Genomic DNA, 18,617 nt, shown 5'->3' with positions numbered 1-18,617 from the left:
AAATGGAAAGTTCCCTACAATCTCGTATACAGGGGATGACCATAGTTAAGTGTCTATTCACCCCAATCTCGTTATGGATAGACGAACAGAATAATAGATAAATATCATGCGTACCGTTCAGCAATCGGCTTTCCTTTATTTAACAATACAGCTGAATATCTTGTATCAGCCACATGGATAATAAAATTATTTAATCTGACAAATAATATAAAATTACTGCAAACTTATTCATGCAGTTCATTTTTCATGGTGACAGAGTTATTCTAAAGAGTCTAGAAGAACCAGGATTTTGTAGCAAAGGAGTTCTCTGAACTCTGAGCTTGTCTAGCACAAATGAACCTTTAATGTCAGTGTTTCCAACGCCACATCAAATCAGAATAAAAAGTTGCGATTTTTTTTTTTAACTAAGTATTTTGGTTCACACCTTGGAAACCTCCACTCTGCACCTGAACCGCACTTCTGTTGGGGACAGCCTAAAGAGATTAAGTCCTGCCAGGCTGTTATAGTTTAAATGTGTCATCCCAAGCCACCCCACCCTGTATCATCCTTCTAAGTCCCTATTTATCTACTAATATTGTACTTTGGAAAAAAGGCAGGAAAACCTCAAAACCAATATGCTATCCTGAAGCCCTTCTCTCTTCCTCCTCAACTTTCTATCTCCCTTAGCGAAATTGTCATTTGCTTTCCCTCCCGAACTTGAAATCTTGAAGCCATTCTTACCTTCTGCCTGTGACCCCTCCCCCCTTCTCCCATCAGTCATCAACTTCTGCTCATTGTACTTCTTCCTGTGTTCTCAAAGCCAACCCCTCCTCCTATTCCCCACTGCACTGCTGTGGTGCAGGCCCTCGCCATCTGATCCACTGCAACAGGCAGCATGGTATACCCAGGGAAGGGGCCATGAGCTGTGGGAGCAACCAGAATTAGAATCCTTTCTTGTAGGTGTGTAAACATTGGACGTGTTACTTACCTTATGTGTTTGATCCTTTGTAAAAAGGAAATACCTTAATGTGTGAAAGTCAACTGAATCTAAGGTATCCAGAACAGAAGCTAGCAAATGGGAAGCCTTCATTAAATGTCTTTTTTTCCTTCCTTGATCTTATCCAACACCCGTCTATCATATACATTGTATCAAAATTGTGCCTTCAAATGATAAGCCCAATCGGGTTGCTCATTTGCTTAGATACCCACTAATTTCCTAGTGTCTTCAGGCAGAAATCTGAACATTTTAGCCTGGGATAGGCTAATCTATCCGCTAATCTGGTAGAAATTACCTTACCTGCTTCAGATTACAGCAGAAAGTTAGGAAGCTCCTATGACTCCGTGTTCATCTTTTCTTCTCCATCACCCCAATCCATGGCTAAACCCATGGCAGATATGGGTCAAAAATCTGACAGATGGGTGGATGCATGCACAGAGATGGATGAGTACCTGAACCCATAAATGACTACATTTATAGGAAGACGTGACTTAAATATTTCTTCCTCAAATCCTGAAATACTTAATAGATTTCAATTTGCAAGTCGCTATAGAAGCTGATCGTTTGTTCCTAGGCATTATTTCTGTCTCCCAAACATCATGGCTTATATCTAGAGAAAATTCTTCCTACTGAAGACAGGTTATAAATGAAACTGTGCTAGGATGAAATTATTCTACAAACATCTACTGAGCAGCTGTCAAGTGCTGAGCACACCGTGGGCAGCTGGAGACCTCCTAAAGTACGACATAAGGGTTAAAGAACTACCTAGAAAAGGGGACTGTGATACCATGGTTGTCAAGGCTGTCCAGGTGGTCACGGTGGGTTTCAGGGAAGGCTTCAAACAGAAAGAGGAGCCTGGCTGAGTTCTGAAGATTGAGTATAAATATAAGTAGGTCATTTAAACTGAGGTGGGGGAGAAAAGAAGAGCTTTCCAAGTAGGAAAAAAAAGGCATGTCAAAGATAGAGAAACAAGAGAGAGCATGCATCAAGCATTTTGCAATTAGTTATTTGTCGCTACAGTTTGGAGACTACTTGGCTGAAAGATAACAATTCAAAATAGAATAGAAAAAAAACAGGTTAAAGAATCTATGGAAACAAAAAATGAGAGAGTAGGAAGCTGGAAACTCTCCGGGTGATCTCGTTCATTCCTGTGGCCTTTAAGTGTTACCTAATGCATAGGACCCTTAAATTTATGTCTCTAATCCTGATTATTCTCTGAAGCTCCGAATCACCTACTTGGCAACTCACACTCTCCTAAACTGAACTTTTCTACCTCCCTGCCCCAACTCTGTGATTCCCAAAGGGATCTATGTGTCTCTATCACCCAGCTGCTTATGCCAGACACCTGGGTTATCCTACTTATGTTCCTCTCCTCGTCTCCATTTCTAATGAGTCCTGTCAATTCCAGCTTCTTGGTTCAGTCTTCCACAAGCTTTCATTAGACCCCGACAATGGTGTTATTAATGTTCCCTCATCTACTATAATCCCCTCCAACCCATTCTCAACTGTGCAACCAGATGATCTGAAAATAGTGTTTCTCAAACTGTAGTCCACTGATCACCTAAAGTGCTCGTCTGAAAAAAAAAAAAAAAAAAAAAAAAAAAAAAAAGTAGAGTTTCCAACCCAGACAATCGGAAGCAGAATCTTTGGGGATTCCTCAAGGTTCAGGCATCTATACTTGGATAAACCCAATCTCCACCTCTTTTTGTCATTAAAATGTAAGAATTACCAATATGTGAGGCAGAGTAATCTAGAGGTTAAGAGTAGATACCTTGATAGCACAAGAACAGACACTCAGATCAGTGGAACATAATAGAGAACCCACAAAGAGACCCACAAATATATGGCCAACTAATTTTGACAAAGCAGGAAAGAATATCCAGTGGAATAAAGACAGTCTCTTCAGCAAGTGGTGCTGGGAAAACTGGACAGCGACATGCAGAAGAATGAACCTGGACCACTTTCTTACACCACACACAAAAACAAACTCAAAATGGATGACAGATCTAAATGTAAGACAGGAAGCCATCAAAATCCTTGAGGAGAAAGCAGGCAAAAACCTCTTTGATCTGGGCCACAGCAACTTCTTACTCAACACGTCTCCGGAGGCAAGGGAAACAAAAGCAAAAATGAACTATTGGGACCTCATCAAAATAAAAATCTTCTGCACAGAGAAGGAAACAAGCAGCAAAACTAAAAGGCAACTGACAGAATGGGAGAAGATATTTGCAAACGACATATCAGATAAAGGGTTAGTATCCAAAATCTATAAAGAACTGATCAAACTCAACACCCAAAGAACAAATAATCCAGTGAAGTAATGGGCAAAAGACATGAATAGACGCTTCTCCAAAGAAGACATCCAGATCGCCAACTGACACATGAAAAAATGCTCAACATCACTCATCATCAGGGAAATACAGATCAAAACCACAATGAGATACCACCTCACACCTGTCAGAATGGCTAACATTAACAACTCAGGCAACAACAGGTGTTGGCCAGGATGCGGAGAAAGAGGATCTCTTTTGCATTGTGGGTGGGAATGCAAGCTGGTGCAGCCACTCTGGAAAACAGTATGGAGGTTCCTCAAAAAATTAAAAATAGAACTACCCTATGACCCAGCAATTGCACTACTAGGCATTTATCCATGGGATACAGGTGTGCTGTTTCGAAGGGACACATACACCCCAACGCTTATGGCAGCACTCAATAGCCAAAGTATGGAAAGAGCCCAAATGTCCATCGATGGATGAATGGATAAAGAAGATGTGGTATGTATACACACACACACACACACACACACACACACACACACACACACACACACACACACACACAATGGAGTATTACTCGGCAATCAAAAAGAATGAAATCTTGCCATTTGCAGCTACATGGATGGAACTGGAGGGTATTATGCTAAGTGAAATTAGTCAGTCAGAGAAAGACAAGTATTATATGACTTCACTCATATGAGGACTTTAAGACACAGAACAGATAACATAAGGGAAGGGAAGCAAAAATAATATAATAACAGGGAGGGGGTCAAAACATAAGAGACTCTTAAATAAGGAGAACAAACAGAGGGTTACAGGAGGGGTTGTGGGAGGGGGGATGGGCTAAATGGGTAAGGGGCATTAAGGAATCTACTCCTGAAATCACTGTTGCACTATATGCTAACTAATTTGGATACAAATTTAAAAAATAAAATAAAATAAAAAGAGTGGATACCTTGAGTCAGAATGCCTACATTTGATTTCTAGCTGTGTGTTCTTGGGCAGGTAACTTAACTTTTCTGTGCTTCTGTCTCTTCACCAGGACAATTAAGATAACAGTGAACTAGCTCTTGAGTTTCTGTGATGATCAAATTAATTAAAACCTAAGTGATACCTTTTATTGCTTCTCAGCAATATTTCTGGTTCTCTTCTGCTTCCTAGCAGGTGGGGAGATTGTACTTCCCCACCTCTATGAAGTTAAATAGGTTCATGTGATTTACATAGACCAACAAAATGTGAGTAGAAGTAACATGTGTCACTTCTGGAGAAAGCTGAGATAGATGATTCTCCAGGGCTTCTCTTCTCTTCTCTTCCTTCTCATGGCAATCATGGAGGTACATGTTGATACGGAAATGTCTAAGACAGAAGCAGTGTGGAACAAAGAGCCAAGACATGAAGGACCATTTCCCTGCTCTCTTGTGTAACCAAGAAATAGATGCATATTGTGCTAAGCTCTTGAGACATTAGGAACTGTTGTTACCACAGCGTAGTATCACCCAACACCCAACCTCACTGGTTCAACTTTAAAGCCCTTGGAGTAGGCCTGGCCTAGAGTAACTGCTCAATGACAGCTTTAGACAAGCTCAGCAATATGGTTCAATGGAAAAGCCATTTTCCCTTCACTAACTGCTCATGTCGCTCCTCTGTTGAAACCATCAATCATTTCTCATGGAATTTAAAATAAAACCCAAATCACTAACTGGCACACTGCCTAAATTGCTTTGGTCGCCAGCCATATCTTGTTCACTCTCCTGCCATAGTGGCCTTTTAGCTCCTTGAACATGAACAAGCACCTTCCTGACAAAGGGACTTTATATTTGACAAGATCTGAGCCAGAATCCTCCTTCCTCGTCTTTTTTTATCTTCATGTGTCAACTTAAATCTCAGCTCCTCAGGGAGGTCATCTCTGTTCACCCAGGTGGGAGCAAATGCTCTTTTACATTCTCGTTTTATTCCTTTCTCAGCATTTTTCCTGTGTCTTTTAAACTATTCATCGCAATTTGAGATAAATTTTGCTCGTTTATTCACTCATTTCCCATCTTTTTCTAGCACTAGACAGGAAGCTCCATGAGGACAAGGCCACATCTCTCTCATTCATATATTTATCCTAAAAACTAGAACACTTCCTGGTACACAGCAGGATTGGTTATGGGAGGACGGAGTGGGGCAGAGGAGGTAGAAATGAAAGAGGGAGAGTTGTCTTGGAGTTAAATCGAGTATTTACTGAATACGAAATACTACCTTTAAATGATTATTCCCAAAAGAAATTGAGAGCTTCTAACAAAAGTGATGAAAATTCTGAAAACTAATGTTTTTCTGTATATGAGAAGATACACTTTCACAAATGGTATAAACTATAAATTAAGATATAAATATATTCCTGTCAAAATAGGCAAGTCAATAAAAATGCAATTCAAGCAGCACCTGGGTGGCTCAATCGGTTGAGTGTCCGACTCTTGGTTTCTGCTCAGGTCATGATCTCGGTTTCATGAGTTCGAGCCCCACATCAGGCTCCGTGCTGGCAGTGTGGAGTCTGCTTGGGATTCTCTTCCTCTCCCTTTCTCTCTGTCCTTCCCTTGCTTGCTCTCACTCTCTCTCTCTCAAAAATAAATAAATAAAACTTTAAATCTAGGGGCACCTGGATGGCTCGGATGGTTAAGTATCTGACTTCAGCTCAGGTCATGTTCTCATGGTTCATGAATTCGAGCCCCACATAGGGCTCTGTGCTGACAGCTCAGAGCCTGGAGCCTGCTTCGGATTCTGTGTCTCCATTTCTCTGTGCCCCTCCCCGATTTGTGCTTGCTCTCGCTCTCTCTCTCAAAAATAAACATTAAAAGAAAATTTTTTAAATGCAATTCTAAACCAGCTTTTAACAAGGCAATGTATTATAAACACAAAAGTCCTACATCCGAATTATACCTTTTATTTTGAACATTTCACTCAACAGAAATCTGATATACTGGGTCTAGGTGATGACACCTTCCAAACTAATGAAACTTTTCTGTAGCATAAATAAACAAATTTAGACCACCAAGTAAAATCAAATCCAAGTGTAACTGAACAACTCAAGAATGGTATGAATGGAGTAGAACCTCCAGTGGCTTATACTTCACTGTTTATAACCGACTTGGAGAGTCTTCTTAGTGACATGACAGTAGACTATGCATTTCCAAGAGCCAAACACACAGAATATTCTTCTCTCTACTCGCTCGTTAAAAGATTAAGAAATCTGATACAAAGGTCTGATGTAACTACGAAACATGCCCTAGTCATTTAAGGAGGGCTCTCTTAGGTCTGATGTAACTAACGACACGCCCTAGTCTCTTACGTGATTCTGGGTGAAGTCATCCTGCTCACCCTTGTGCAACCTCTCTTCCTCATCAGTCCTGCTGCTTACATGAGGAATGATTTGCCATAACTAGAAGGAAAGTGCTGTTGGGTATCTGCTCACTCTCTTCTTTCATTTCCCGAAAAGTCACCAAAAATGTCTTTGCCTGGATCCCCAAAGGCACATAAGTAGACCTTTGAATCCTTTGGCTGGAAAGGTCTTGGATCAGATCCGTTTGGTGAGGGAAACCGAAGAAGGTCAGAAGACCTCATTGATCTTGGAAGAATCCAACTTCTGGTTATAAATGACCCCACCTCTACCTTTTAAATTAGCTGCTACTAGGGAGATGCCACTGGAAAAGGAGCATATGCTAAGTTTATAATTCTCTTTCATCTTATTTTCAACAAGCAGATAAGAGAACCTAAATATCTCTCAAATATCTAGATTTTTCCTTTGTGAGCAAAAGACATATTATGGTTTAGGCGTTAAGTCGGTTAGATTCACCCTCATTTCCTTTCTTCCTTTCTGGAGTTTTTCAGACTCTTCTTAATATCAGAAAAAAGACAACTCTTCAGTCAACTATTGGTAAACAATTATTTAGCACCAGTCTTGAATTTTCTGGTGGATTATAAATGAATGATAAAATTCTACCTTAGGCCCACGTCAACTGCTTCTTCTGTTTAGCTTCTAACTACAGTCAGAATGGATGAGTGGAGAATGAATGAATGAATGAATGAATGAATAAATGAAAATTTGAATGCCTGTCTAAAGGAAGCCAACTGTTGTTTTTCTGGTTAAAACTCAGCTAAGACTACTAAAAGTTTAAGGTGGCATTTAGAAATGCAGTAAAAAGAACCCACAGATGTTATTTTAAAATTTTATTTGCTTATAAAAGAGAATGGAAATGGGTTTGCAAAAACTTATCTGCATGTACAAAGTAATCCATGTAGATAAAGAGGGCAAGCCTTGGAATACTGCTGGATAAACTGTTCATCAAAATTGGACCTCCTTGCATCAGAACTGGTGGCAAGTCATTATTTTACAGGTCAAAACCACTGAAACACTGAATCTATTTTTAAAGTCACCAACTTCAGAAAGGTTATAGTCTAAAACATATTCTTAGACACCAGTGAAACGAGTTACCAAGTGATCTCAGAGGCGGGCAGATCAGTTAATCAAGAGGTAGTTTCTCTAATAATATCCCTTTTTCTTTTTAGCAAGGCTATAGGAGATAGAGATAAATGGCATAATCTTTGAATCTCTTTAAATTTTTACTCTGTTTCCTTTGAATACAATCATAGCTGTCTTGATACATTTTAGAACTTGAGATCGTCTAACACAGAAAAGAGTCCAGTGTTCAATTTTTTTTTTTTTTTTTTTTTTTTTGCCAATTTTCCTTTGAGCACTCTTCTTTGGACACACAAATAATCTGGCATGCCATTAAAATAGCAGAGAGAAGTCAATCCTGTGGTGTCATAGATGAAGGGAGTTTTTTAAATACAATTTTTTGTTAATGATAGCAATATTAACAATACCCAAGGAGACTTAGGGTGATGAAACGAGCCCCCAAAAGGTAGCATACAAACCACATCACAACATTCTTCTTGAATAAGTTTCTCTAAGAGTTCTTGTAGCTGGTCTTCATATTTGTCCGGAGGCTATCAGATCCCCGAGCCCCACAGTTCCATGGCTTCCAGCTCGTCTTGGACAGGAGTGAATTCTGGTTGATCAGGATGAGGAGCTAGAGAGGAAGAGTGGGGTGGGACTTGATAGGACCCAGGAACCATAAACTGATATTCTCTCCTCGTGTGGGTCCGGAAGAGGCAGATTTGGTCACTAAACTACAGAGATATCCTGCTTGGGTAGAAAGCAGTAGCCACCTTTACCCACCACGCCGCTTGCGCCTTCCCCAGGAGGTTTCAGACGGTTAGTGAAGGAAGGGACGGATACATGGCAGAAATTGTTAGAAAACCAGATCACAGCCAGCTGCTTAAATATTATGTGTTTTATTTACAAAAGGAACCCTGAATCTCAGCAGAATTGTAACAGAAAAATAAATCTTACCAAAACCCATCTCAGGTTAGAAACCCATCACCAGGGGACAGTCAGGAAGGGAGGGGGTCAGAGGAGAATGGAGAGTAGGGTGGTCAGGGAGGAAGATGCCCACCAGTCTTGTGCGGGGACAGGAAAGAGGAGAAGGCACGCTTCATTCAACAACTACTACTGAGCCTTCACATAGAAAAGTTAGGGATAAATCCTTGGTACACAATCATATACCCTTAGCCAGGCTGATACAGAGCGGTCGGTTGCTAATACAATTGACCCATGGGATTTGGTGAAGTTTCAGTATTCTCAGTGTACGTGTTTCGAGTAGGGAGGGCAAGAGATGTGACAGTGGGCAGGGAGGGAAGCAGGTGAGGCAGGAAAGCAGGGTGCCCATTGTTAGGGGCAGGGGCTGGGTGGTGGTAGTCAACAGGACAGTTCTGTATCCGTAGCCAATTGCCCAGGCCAATGTAATCAGAGTGGAGGAGATGCACCTCAGTGCTGGTAATCATTGTAAGGGATCAGATCTTAACAAGGGACAGGGAGATTTGAGAGAACAAGGAGGGAAGAGATGAACAGAGAAAAACACATCAGCAAAACTCTGACCAGTTCCTCTGGCAAATAAGGTTAAATTTCTCCTAAAGCAGAAAACTTAAAATTCTTTGACTAATAAGTTTATTGCCCCAAAGCAGTCTGTGAACATGTCTCTTGATGCTTCCAAGAGTGACTATGTCAGAAAATGTCCCATTGCACAACTCGCTGACATGCAGGCTGCAGATGTTTTTAGGAAGCATTATCTTTCAGAGTCTCGGTCCGGTCGTTAGTAACGAGGCAAGGACAGCATGGCCACTCTTGTTTCTTCTTAAAACTATCTTTGGTCACGTAACATGCATGTGGTGCGCAGAAGGTCACCCAAAAGAATCTAGGGGGCCCTCCTCGCTAGGGAAAGCTCTAAGTTTGAGGTTTATCCAAAACAAGAGTAAAAAATTACAGGGCATCACGACCACACCACAGCAGTAACACAGAATTAGGGCACCCAAAGAAAGTTCAGACATGCCCCGCAATGACCAAACGTGAGGTCGGAGGCCAAGAAGGTGTGGACTGCCATTTGTAAACAAGAAAGATTTACATATGAGGTTATTTTCATTTTCCTCTTAAGGTTTTTAAAGGGGTAGCCTCTAGAGTCATTAGCACGTCATAGAAGATATCTCTGAATAATTTAAGGTAGAGAGGGTGCTCAACTTCCGCCTCCCTCCCATAATTGGTCTACTTTTCATTGTACCCCCATCATATAGTTCTAACCGTAGCAAAACACTGCTCAAAGCCCACGAGAGGCCGGCACTTACCTCCTACCCCGTAGGCAGAACACGAAGAGGGGTCGCAGTATCCAGGCTGGCCAGAAGGACCTTGTGGTCCAGGCACCCCCAGGTGACCAGGTGGACCCCTGGGCCCAGGAGAGCCAGGGGGCCCAGGGCTTCCTGGCCGACTCTCCCCCGAAGGTCCTAAGAAGCACCAACAAATGAAAACAGTTGGTCTTCACCATCACAGAGTGAGTTTTGAGACTCCCAAGAAGTAAACTAACTCTTAAAAAAAGCCACCTCACACATTTTAACAATTAGGATAGTCTGCCTCTCCCTGCTCATTGAGTTTTTTATTCCTAAACTGGATCATACTGTAATCATACATTCTCCTGGAGGTCAGTGCTTTCAATCAGCTCAGGAAACTGGAAAGCAAAATGGATGTATTCTTTTCTATCACCTCTTGGATATTAAAGGGAAAGGAACATACCGCTCTCGACCTGGTTTTCATTACAGAATTCCTGTTTCCCAGTGCAGTTCAGTGGGAATCCAGCATACGGGCATACATGAACACGTGCACACATGCACACACACAAACACACTCAATCTCAGCCTCGTAATCTATACTGCTTTATGGCCTCAGATCATCGAAATAAATTAGCCTGAGTGTGAAAGAAATTATCCTGCAGGAGAAGAAGGAAAAGTCTGAAACCGGGCCTAAAATACTAATCCAAAATTTCTTTGAGGCTACCTTATATCAATTGAGAACTTAGATTGAGTGAAAATGGGAGAGAGACTAAAAGTTTTCTGATATTAGGAAGTGTATTGAGCTGAGTGTTTTTGTTTGTTTTTATGTTTGCTTTCAGGCCCGGATTCCAATAGTGCTTCAAAGGCATTCTTCAACCAAGAATGATATTCTTTCAACTAAAACTTAAATGGAAATTAGGAACAAGTATCCCCTTATATTTGAAAAGTGCTGCGGCTCTTAGATACATTCAATTCCATCCAATCAACATTCACCAATCACTGTTTTTGTGGAACACATGATCCTAGATCAGCCTCTCACGCAGGCTCTAATGCTAGGAGCATTTATGCTCAGTCGATTTATTCCATTAGGAATCCCTCCTAGAAAAAGTACTTTCCAAAATCATCATTAGACTGGAAAGAAAAATCTGTAAAGCATTTGATTCGATGTGGCTAAAACTGGATCATAAACATCCAATAGAACTGCAAACTTATAATTCTAATAATGAGGATGATAATCTAGAGACCATTGTCAAAGCACATAGTAATGTGCACAAAACTGACACAAAACTCGTTCAGTAAGAATGCCATGGTGGCAGAGACTCTGAGTGTTTATCAAATACCCATGTGTTCCTCTATATTTGGAGCCTGCCGTGCAGTTCAGCTGAGAGTGTGGCTAGTTCCAGCCAGTGAAATATGCATGGCTGTGCCATATGTCATTCTCCATGTAGGAAGGTGAAGGCTGATGTGCCTCCTTATCTTTCTCCTAAGAGCCTTTTGTTCCAAAATGGGGGAAAGCCACCTTACTCACCTCAAACTTTATGTATATCTACTAAGCATTTGGGATTGATTTGTTACCTCAGGATAGCCTAGCATAGCCTAACTCATGAAGCCAACCGGATCCCAGAATATGCTATAAGCTTCTGGGAGAATCATCACTTAACAAACTGGCCTTCTAATAAAGTGAATGAGAAATACAGCCATTCCAGTTAGATGCAAGGATGTAACACGGCCATTTTCTTCACCAGTGATGTCAAGTGAAATATAAAGATTTAGGACACCCATTGTGCAGCTTCCTGTTAGGTAGAGAGATTTACCTGCTGGTCCAGGGGGGCCTCTTGGACCTTGGGTTCCAATGCCTGGGTTTCCTTTTTCTCCTTTGATACCAGTTAGACCTGTTGAGAAGGAAATAAAGAGAGAAAAGTCCTTAAGACAAAAATCTAGGTAGTTCCATGTTTCCAGGCTTAAAAATTACCTCTCTGGTAAAGAGAATGGTGTGGGTTGGTTGGGGGTGATGGTTACCAGGGGACTTTGAGATTAAATTCTGACACTGTGAATCATGTACAGTCATAGAGGGGAGCCCAGTTCTGTGGCTGAGCATGCTGCCCGTATTTGTGGTACTGCAAGTTTATTTTCCTCCTTCCTACTGAAGTGGGTCAGCCTGCCAGGAACCGGCCCGTGTCTTTGCACGCACCAGGCCATTCGACGTATGCAGTTGGCACTCCAGAGTAACACAATAGAAATCACAAGTGGACATGTCTAACATTTTCCTTTTGGTCCACTCTGTAATGTATCTGCAAAAGGCATGAATTATAATTAGGCAGCAAAGTTCTGAAGAGCGTGAGTTTCCATTAAAAACTTGGAAGCTTCAGGAAAGCCTGTGTTTGATTTGGCTGATTCAGCCCCATAAAAGTCTAAACCTATTCATGTCTCTTTTCCACTGAGCTGACTCTTTATTCCAAATAATTTACAGTGCTATTAACAAAACTATACATTTTCACAGGGGAAAAACAAAGAAACATATACTCTGACACCTCATCATCCCAACAGCTTCTATCACAAGGTTGCTGGACAGGTGAGAACATGTCATACTGAGGGCCACCAGTCCGAGAGACAGAGTTGCATCAGATGAGGGCCGGGTTACCCAGACTCATATCACAGAAGGTCTCTGGTGTCTGTTTTTCATGTACAACAATGCTTTGAAGTAGCAGAATGCAGAATTGCATCTGTATGTAATTACACTTACAGAGAAATTATGTATGAATTGGCAAAGCCAAGAAGGAAACATAAACAAATGACAATAACCAATTTGATAGGGGGCAGGCATGCAAGTGATTTAGAATGTTTAAAATTACAAATAACTTTTCCCTTTTACTAAAGGCAACGCGTATTCACTGTAGACAAATTCAAAGACACCACAAGCAAGGACTTCAGCCCTTGAAAATAATCACTTTTAACATCTTGGTCTATAACTTCCAGAAATAAAGGCATTCATGTAGTATTTGCTCTGGGAATAGTTGGCAGAGAGAGAGAGAGAGAGAGAGAGAGAGAGAAAGATCAGTGAGCAACTAACAGCTTTTTTTTATACTGCACACATAATGACTGTCCCTTGATTTGAAGCTTCGGTGTCTGCTGTGTTCCTTGGGACCACCTTTTGGGGTCAAGGTATACCTGGCATTTAAGTGCTCCTTCCTTGTTAGTGGTCATCAGGGCTCCTTCACCCACTGCTATGCCTCCCCAACACCCAGGCCTATCGCACGTGGCCTTAGTGGTATTTTCTGAGCTCAGGAGAGACCAGCACAGCAGGGAGAGAGCAGCACATTGACCACTGAGCCTGTTACGACCTCTTGTTTTGGGTCTGACTCTTCTCTTAGGAGCCCATAAGGAAGATGGTAATTTCTAAAAAGTAAAAATATAGTTGCATCTGAGTTCAAAAAGCACACAACGTACTCAGACTAACCAACATGTAATACTCAGTTGCTATCAAGTTGTTTAGACAGAAAACCACACTGGGTGCATCTACTAGGTATCACCCAGTTAGCTCCCAGTTTAGCTCTTAGTTTAGTAGTTAATTGAAAGAAGTACTTTTTAGCTGGTAGGTGTTCTCTCAGATGCAAATGTGTCCTAACATGCATCTGGGAATTGAGCAGAAACTGCCTCTTCTTCTGTTTGAATGAGAGTCACTTTCCCCACAGGGAACCACTAATTTTTCAAGAATTAGAACACATACACAGATGACTAATGGCAGGCTGCTCATGATTAAGTGTGTGGTGACTCAGAGGCCTCCCATGACCTTACGGTACTCAAGGATCAACATTAACAACATGGCTTCTCAATGATTCTCCAAAGTGGGAAATGCAGTTGAGGCTGAACAGCACATCCAGGAAAGTACTCTCTGATAAGAGTTTCTTGGTTTATCCTTTGCTTCTTCATTAAGAAAAGTGAAAGGTGGGAAAGATTGGGCAGTAGAAAGCCTAGTTGTTTTAATTTTCTAGTTACGTAAGGAAAAACAAATGGCATTTGATATTATCTGTACTGCAAATCAAGGTAAGAGAGGAAGAGTCTCACAAAAGTATTCCAGCCCCTCAAAATGCCTTGAAAAAATTCTAAGGATATAATTATATGAACAGAGAATTTTAGATTTTATTATCCTTGAAGTAAAGATATGTTCCAACTACATGTAGGCTAATATATTAATATTCGTCCATGTATTCACTTATGGTTCTGAGACTGAAGGAATATTCATGTCCATGACAACTGAATTTGGTTGTAAATCTTTTTCTTGGAATGAAAAACTCATGTTAAAAATCAATAATTAAGTACCTAAGATGAGGACTGAAATTAAAGACTAAGCTTAGAGACCTCAGATCTCTAAAAAATAGATCCACATATACTTTTGATAAGCCTTATAAGCCATGTATGATTGATTAAAAGGAAAGAAATCAAATGTCAGCCTGTCCTTCTTTATGAGGACTGAATGTGAAGCCACTTGGTGTTGAGATGTAGTCACCAGAGTCATGTGCCATCATCCTTTCCTCAAAGGGCATTGGGACTCCTGAGTGCACAGTATAGCCCCTCCTTCTGGAATACCCTTTTCACACTGGCCGTCTTCATAAATACTTCTCGTTCTTTAAGACCCAACTCAAGGTTTCTCTGCAACCATAATGAGCAGATGCACAATGGATTCCAGACACCAAGGATTGCCTATCTGATTCATGGCTATATCCCTGACACCGCTAGAGCACCTTCCACATTGTATGGAACTTACATACTGACTGAGTGCACGAATGCATGAAGAAATAAATTCTCTGCTTCCATATTGTCCACGCCGCCTCTGGCACCTACCTCACTGCATTGCTTGTTCTCCTGTTCATCTAGCCTGAGCCCAGGAGCCTACTGACTGCAGGGATCGTGTCGTATTTATTGTTAGTGTCAGATCCAAGCAGAACCTCACACAGAGTAGGTGGCCCATAAATACTAGAAGACTAACTGAATGACAATGTCTACACCAACTTGTAGCTGACTCTTATAAGCAAGCATGACCTCTGAAGGATCAACAAACAAAATGCTTTACGCTGGAGCTTTGCTTTTTACTTTCACATGCCTGGCTTCCGGGGACACAGCTTTTTGTAACAAGTTCTTTGTTTGACAATATCAACTGCCGGTGCTTCTAAAGAGATGAATATAATAGATTACAATAAGTTTAAGTTTCTGTCATTTCTAAAAACTGAGCACAGCTTACCAAAAATATGATTTAGGTAAGATTAAAATATCTTTAGTTTTCTTTTGAGTTACCAAAAATATTTAGGAGAATCAGAGAGATGATTATTATTCATTCATTCATTCATTCATTCATTCATTTGTTCTTTTAAAAATATTTTAAAACATTTATTTTTTTAGGTTGGTTTTAGGCTCACAGCAATATTGAGTACAAAGTACAGAGATTTCCCATGTATCTACTGCCCCTACACATGCATTAGCAACATCCCCCAGTAGAGACGGACCTTTGTCGTATTCATTCTTTTTTAAGAGTCTCATTAGAAACCATTTCAGGGTTACCGGATTCTCTTTTACCACTAACCTAACACTGACCCTGCAATATACATGTATTTATTATACTTTTTTAATATTTTATATTTATTTATATTTTATATATTATATTTATTATTTTTTATATTTTATGTTTATTATATATATATATATATATATATATATATATATATATATATATTTACAGGTCTACTAAGACAGAGACCCGTTTGTTTTAGTTTTTCATTATATTCCTAGTTCCAGTCACATATTAAGGCACTCAAGAAATATGTGTCAAACAAATGGATGAATGAATGAAATCCTAAGTTCAAGGGCAGACTTTGACAAACCAAAAAATGTGGCTAGTCAGTTTATCAACTAGGCCTATAAATTACTTTGGTAGATTTTTGAATGCTAGATGCTTGACATGTATAAACTCATTCAGTCTTTACAAGAACCAAGAGGGCGGGCACTACTATTAATGCAAGAGAAGGCTGTGATACCTGCCCTAATAAGTTCCTGAGCCAAGATTTCAAGCCAAGCAGGTTGGCGCTGAAGCCTATACACTGAACCACTGCCCTCCCTGCCTTTTCATCCCAAAAGGCAGGCTGCATTTTTGCCCTGTTCAGTGCAGGTGAGGCTTCCGGAACTGCCTGCTGAGTCAGTGTGCACGGTTTCTCTGGTCCCATGCTCAGAAATCAACCCTGTGGTTATCACATTTCCTCAGCTTATTTCCCTTAGTTTGCATACTTGCCCTCTGCTCTGAGCGAGATTCAGCATTGCTATTTGGAGGATTTATCCTGCTCACACTGACTGCATGTCCAGGATTGGGCCCTTGGTTGTCTACTTCCTATTTTCTTTGGCCCGTTGGTCTCTGAGTAGAGAGATTTTACTCATTTCTCTGCACACCCCCCCCCACCCCCCAACCATACCGAGCACTCCACGCTAGAGTCTCATGCTATTCCAGGGAGCACAGTTATTCTCTTGATCCCAGACATTTTGAGCAACTCCCAGGATTTATGCCCGGGCACATATGCAAAGCCTGGGCAATGCTTTCATTGTAACTGTACCAAAAAGTCACAGAAACTGGGAGACAAAGCTTCAGTTATGTTATTATATTGTCTGTTGCCTAGGAAATGCTGACAATGAATGGCAAGCACAGTCTGTTTTCCATTCAAAATATGTTTGAATGCCTCCTAGATGCAAGTGCAAGGCACTGGAGAGGCACCTAGCTACAAGATGGCAGAATAATTGGACTTAATTCACTAAGTATTTTGTGCACTTTTCCAGAGTCTGCTATTGCTACATTTTTGGCCTGTGGGATTAGTACCAGCATGTGGGACTCCATATTTTGGCTAAGGTCTCAGCTAAGGGGGCCAAGATTGGAAAATACGTGATTGTTTTCAAATGTAAACAAACTCTGCAAATAATTGCTAAGAGTTGCTCCTTATTGTATTTTTTTTTTATATACAACAACTGCCCATCTACTATGACTATATAATTCAGGACTTAGGGAAAGATAAAGCCCTCCAGATGGTTCAGGCAGAGAGAATTTAATGCAGGGACTTGTTTACATGGGTGATGGAAGGACTGAGCAGCCAATGAAAGATGATGAGGCAATTGATAAAGTAGTAACAACAGGAAGTCACTCTCACCTTTAGGAGCACAGGGACAATGGGAAGAAATGGTGTGACTGGAGCCCAGAGCCTAGAGCCTTCTTATAGGATCTAGAACCAGAGGGAAAGACTTCCAGTGGAAACAAGAGCCACGTAAAAGTCATCACCACAACAGGAATTCCAGGGGAGGCAGGGATTGGGGTGAGGGGAGAAATATCCTGGCTTCTCCCCTCTTCAAATTCTCTAATCCTCCTCAATGCTTCCTACTGGCTGAACCTTCTCAGGAGCAGAGGACAAGGGAGCCTGGAAAGACAGTGAGGCATAGCTAACGGAAGGGGAAGAGCAGACTGAAAGCAAACCACCTGGTCCATCCCAATATCAGGCTCTGAGTATTCAGAGTAGAAGGCACCTTCCTGTCTGTAGCAGGTCACCACATAGCAGGGAAACAGACAAACGGACAACTATAACACATGGTGTGAGAATAGCTACGACAACATATGAAAATACAGAACTGAGGCATCTGTGGGAAATCACAGGAAGCTTTCCGATAGAGCTGACCCTTGAAGTTAAGTCTTGAAAGGCAGGTGTGCAAGGGCAACTCCAAGTGGTTTCCTATGACTTTTACAGCTGCAGGTTGGGGACTGGTAGAGTAAGCAGGCAGTCTAGGCCAGGTCATGACATGCTAAGGAGTTTGGATATGGCCCAATGGATAGCTATTCCATTGCAAAAAAAAAAAAAAATCCTTCAATACCATCTACCTAATTTTTTGTAACTTCATACTCTTTCTGAAAGAGGAACCCCCTATCATTTAAACCCCGGGCCTCATAAAACCTGGGTCTGCCCCCATGGGGCGCTACAAAGCAATAAAATTCGTTCAGGTTGGACTGGAAAATCCTGCAGAGCCCAACTCTACACTAAGATAATCCCACAGAAAAGCCAGAGGAAAACATGTTGAATCATTAAGTAGGGCAACTCAGTGGCCAAAGGAACCACTACCAGATCAAGATCAAGACAATGAGATATTTGCACTTTAGGCTTTCCTATCAGTTAGAGGCATGGTAACATTGTCAGGAGGTCCTTTCGTCTTCTGATCACACATGTCTAAATTAGACACACTGACATCTGGGCAGTGAGAGAGGGGAAGGGAGTGCAGCAGGGAGGGGGGAGGGGAAAGGGGTAGGATGGAGGTTGTAAAGGGAAAAGGGAAAAGACAGGAAAGAAGATGAGGAGCACCCCTCATCAGTGCATACCAACCCCATGTTGTCATGTGCAGGTTAACTGTTCACACCTGCAGGTGCATGGTAAAAACAAACAGGGATTAAATCGGGCACCAGAAATCCTGGATTTTTGTCCCCATAGTTTTGCAAACCGATACGATGATCTATAATAAGACTATCAGACCAAATACCCATCTATCAGTTTCAGCTCCAAAGTTTTGACTGATCCCCCATAAATGCTATTATGTTATTTCTAGCATGGACTGTTTGGAAAATGATAAATAATTCAAAGAAAAATAAGCCAATTTCT

The 18,617-nt window shown here is 41.1% G+C and overlaps 1 protein-coding gene across 6 annotated transcripts in view; it reads right to left on the bottom strand.

The window, feature by feature from the left end:
• Positions 1–7,415: 7,415 nt before the first annotated feature.
• Positions 7,416–18,617, bottom strand: part of COL14A1 (collagen type XIV alpha 1 chain) — a 210,713-nt gene continuing 199,511 nt past the window's right edge. For 5 of the 6 annotated variants that reach the window (XM_042973272.1, XM_042973271.1, XM_042973275.1 and 2 more), the window contains 3 exons: positions 11,763–11,840; positions 9,970–10,125; positions 7,416–8,321 (listed from right to left, as the gene is read on the bottom strand). In XM_042973272.1, the coding sequence (XP_042829206.1) occupies positions 8,242–8,321; positions 9,970–10,125; positions 11,763–11,840 (314 nt within the window). In that variant the 3' untranslated portion in view covers positions 7,416–8,241. Of the gene's footprint in view, positions 8,322–8,570; positions 9,151–9,969; positions 10,126–11,762; positions 11,841–18,617 lie in introns of those variants that run through there. The other variant, XM_042973276.1, reaches the window with a different exon arrangement.

This window comes from Panthera tigris, chromosome F2 (genome assembly GCF_018350195.1).
Source record: "Panthera tigris isolate Pti1 chromosome F2, P.tigris_Pti1_mat1.1, whole genome shotgun sequence".
Taxonomy (NCBI): domain Eukaryota; kingdom Metazoa; phylum Chordata; class Mammalia; order Carnivora; family Felidae; genus Panthera; species Panthera tigris.
This window is presented reverse-complemented; position numbering and strand designations above follow the sequence as displayed.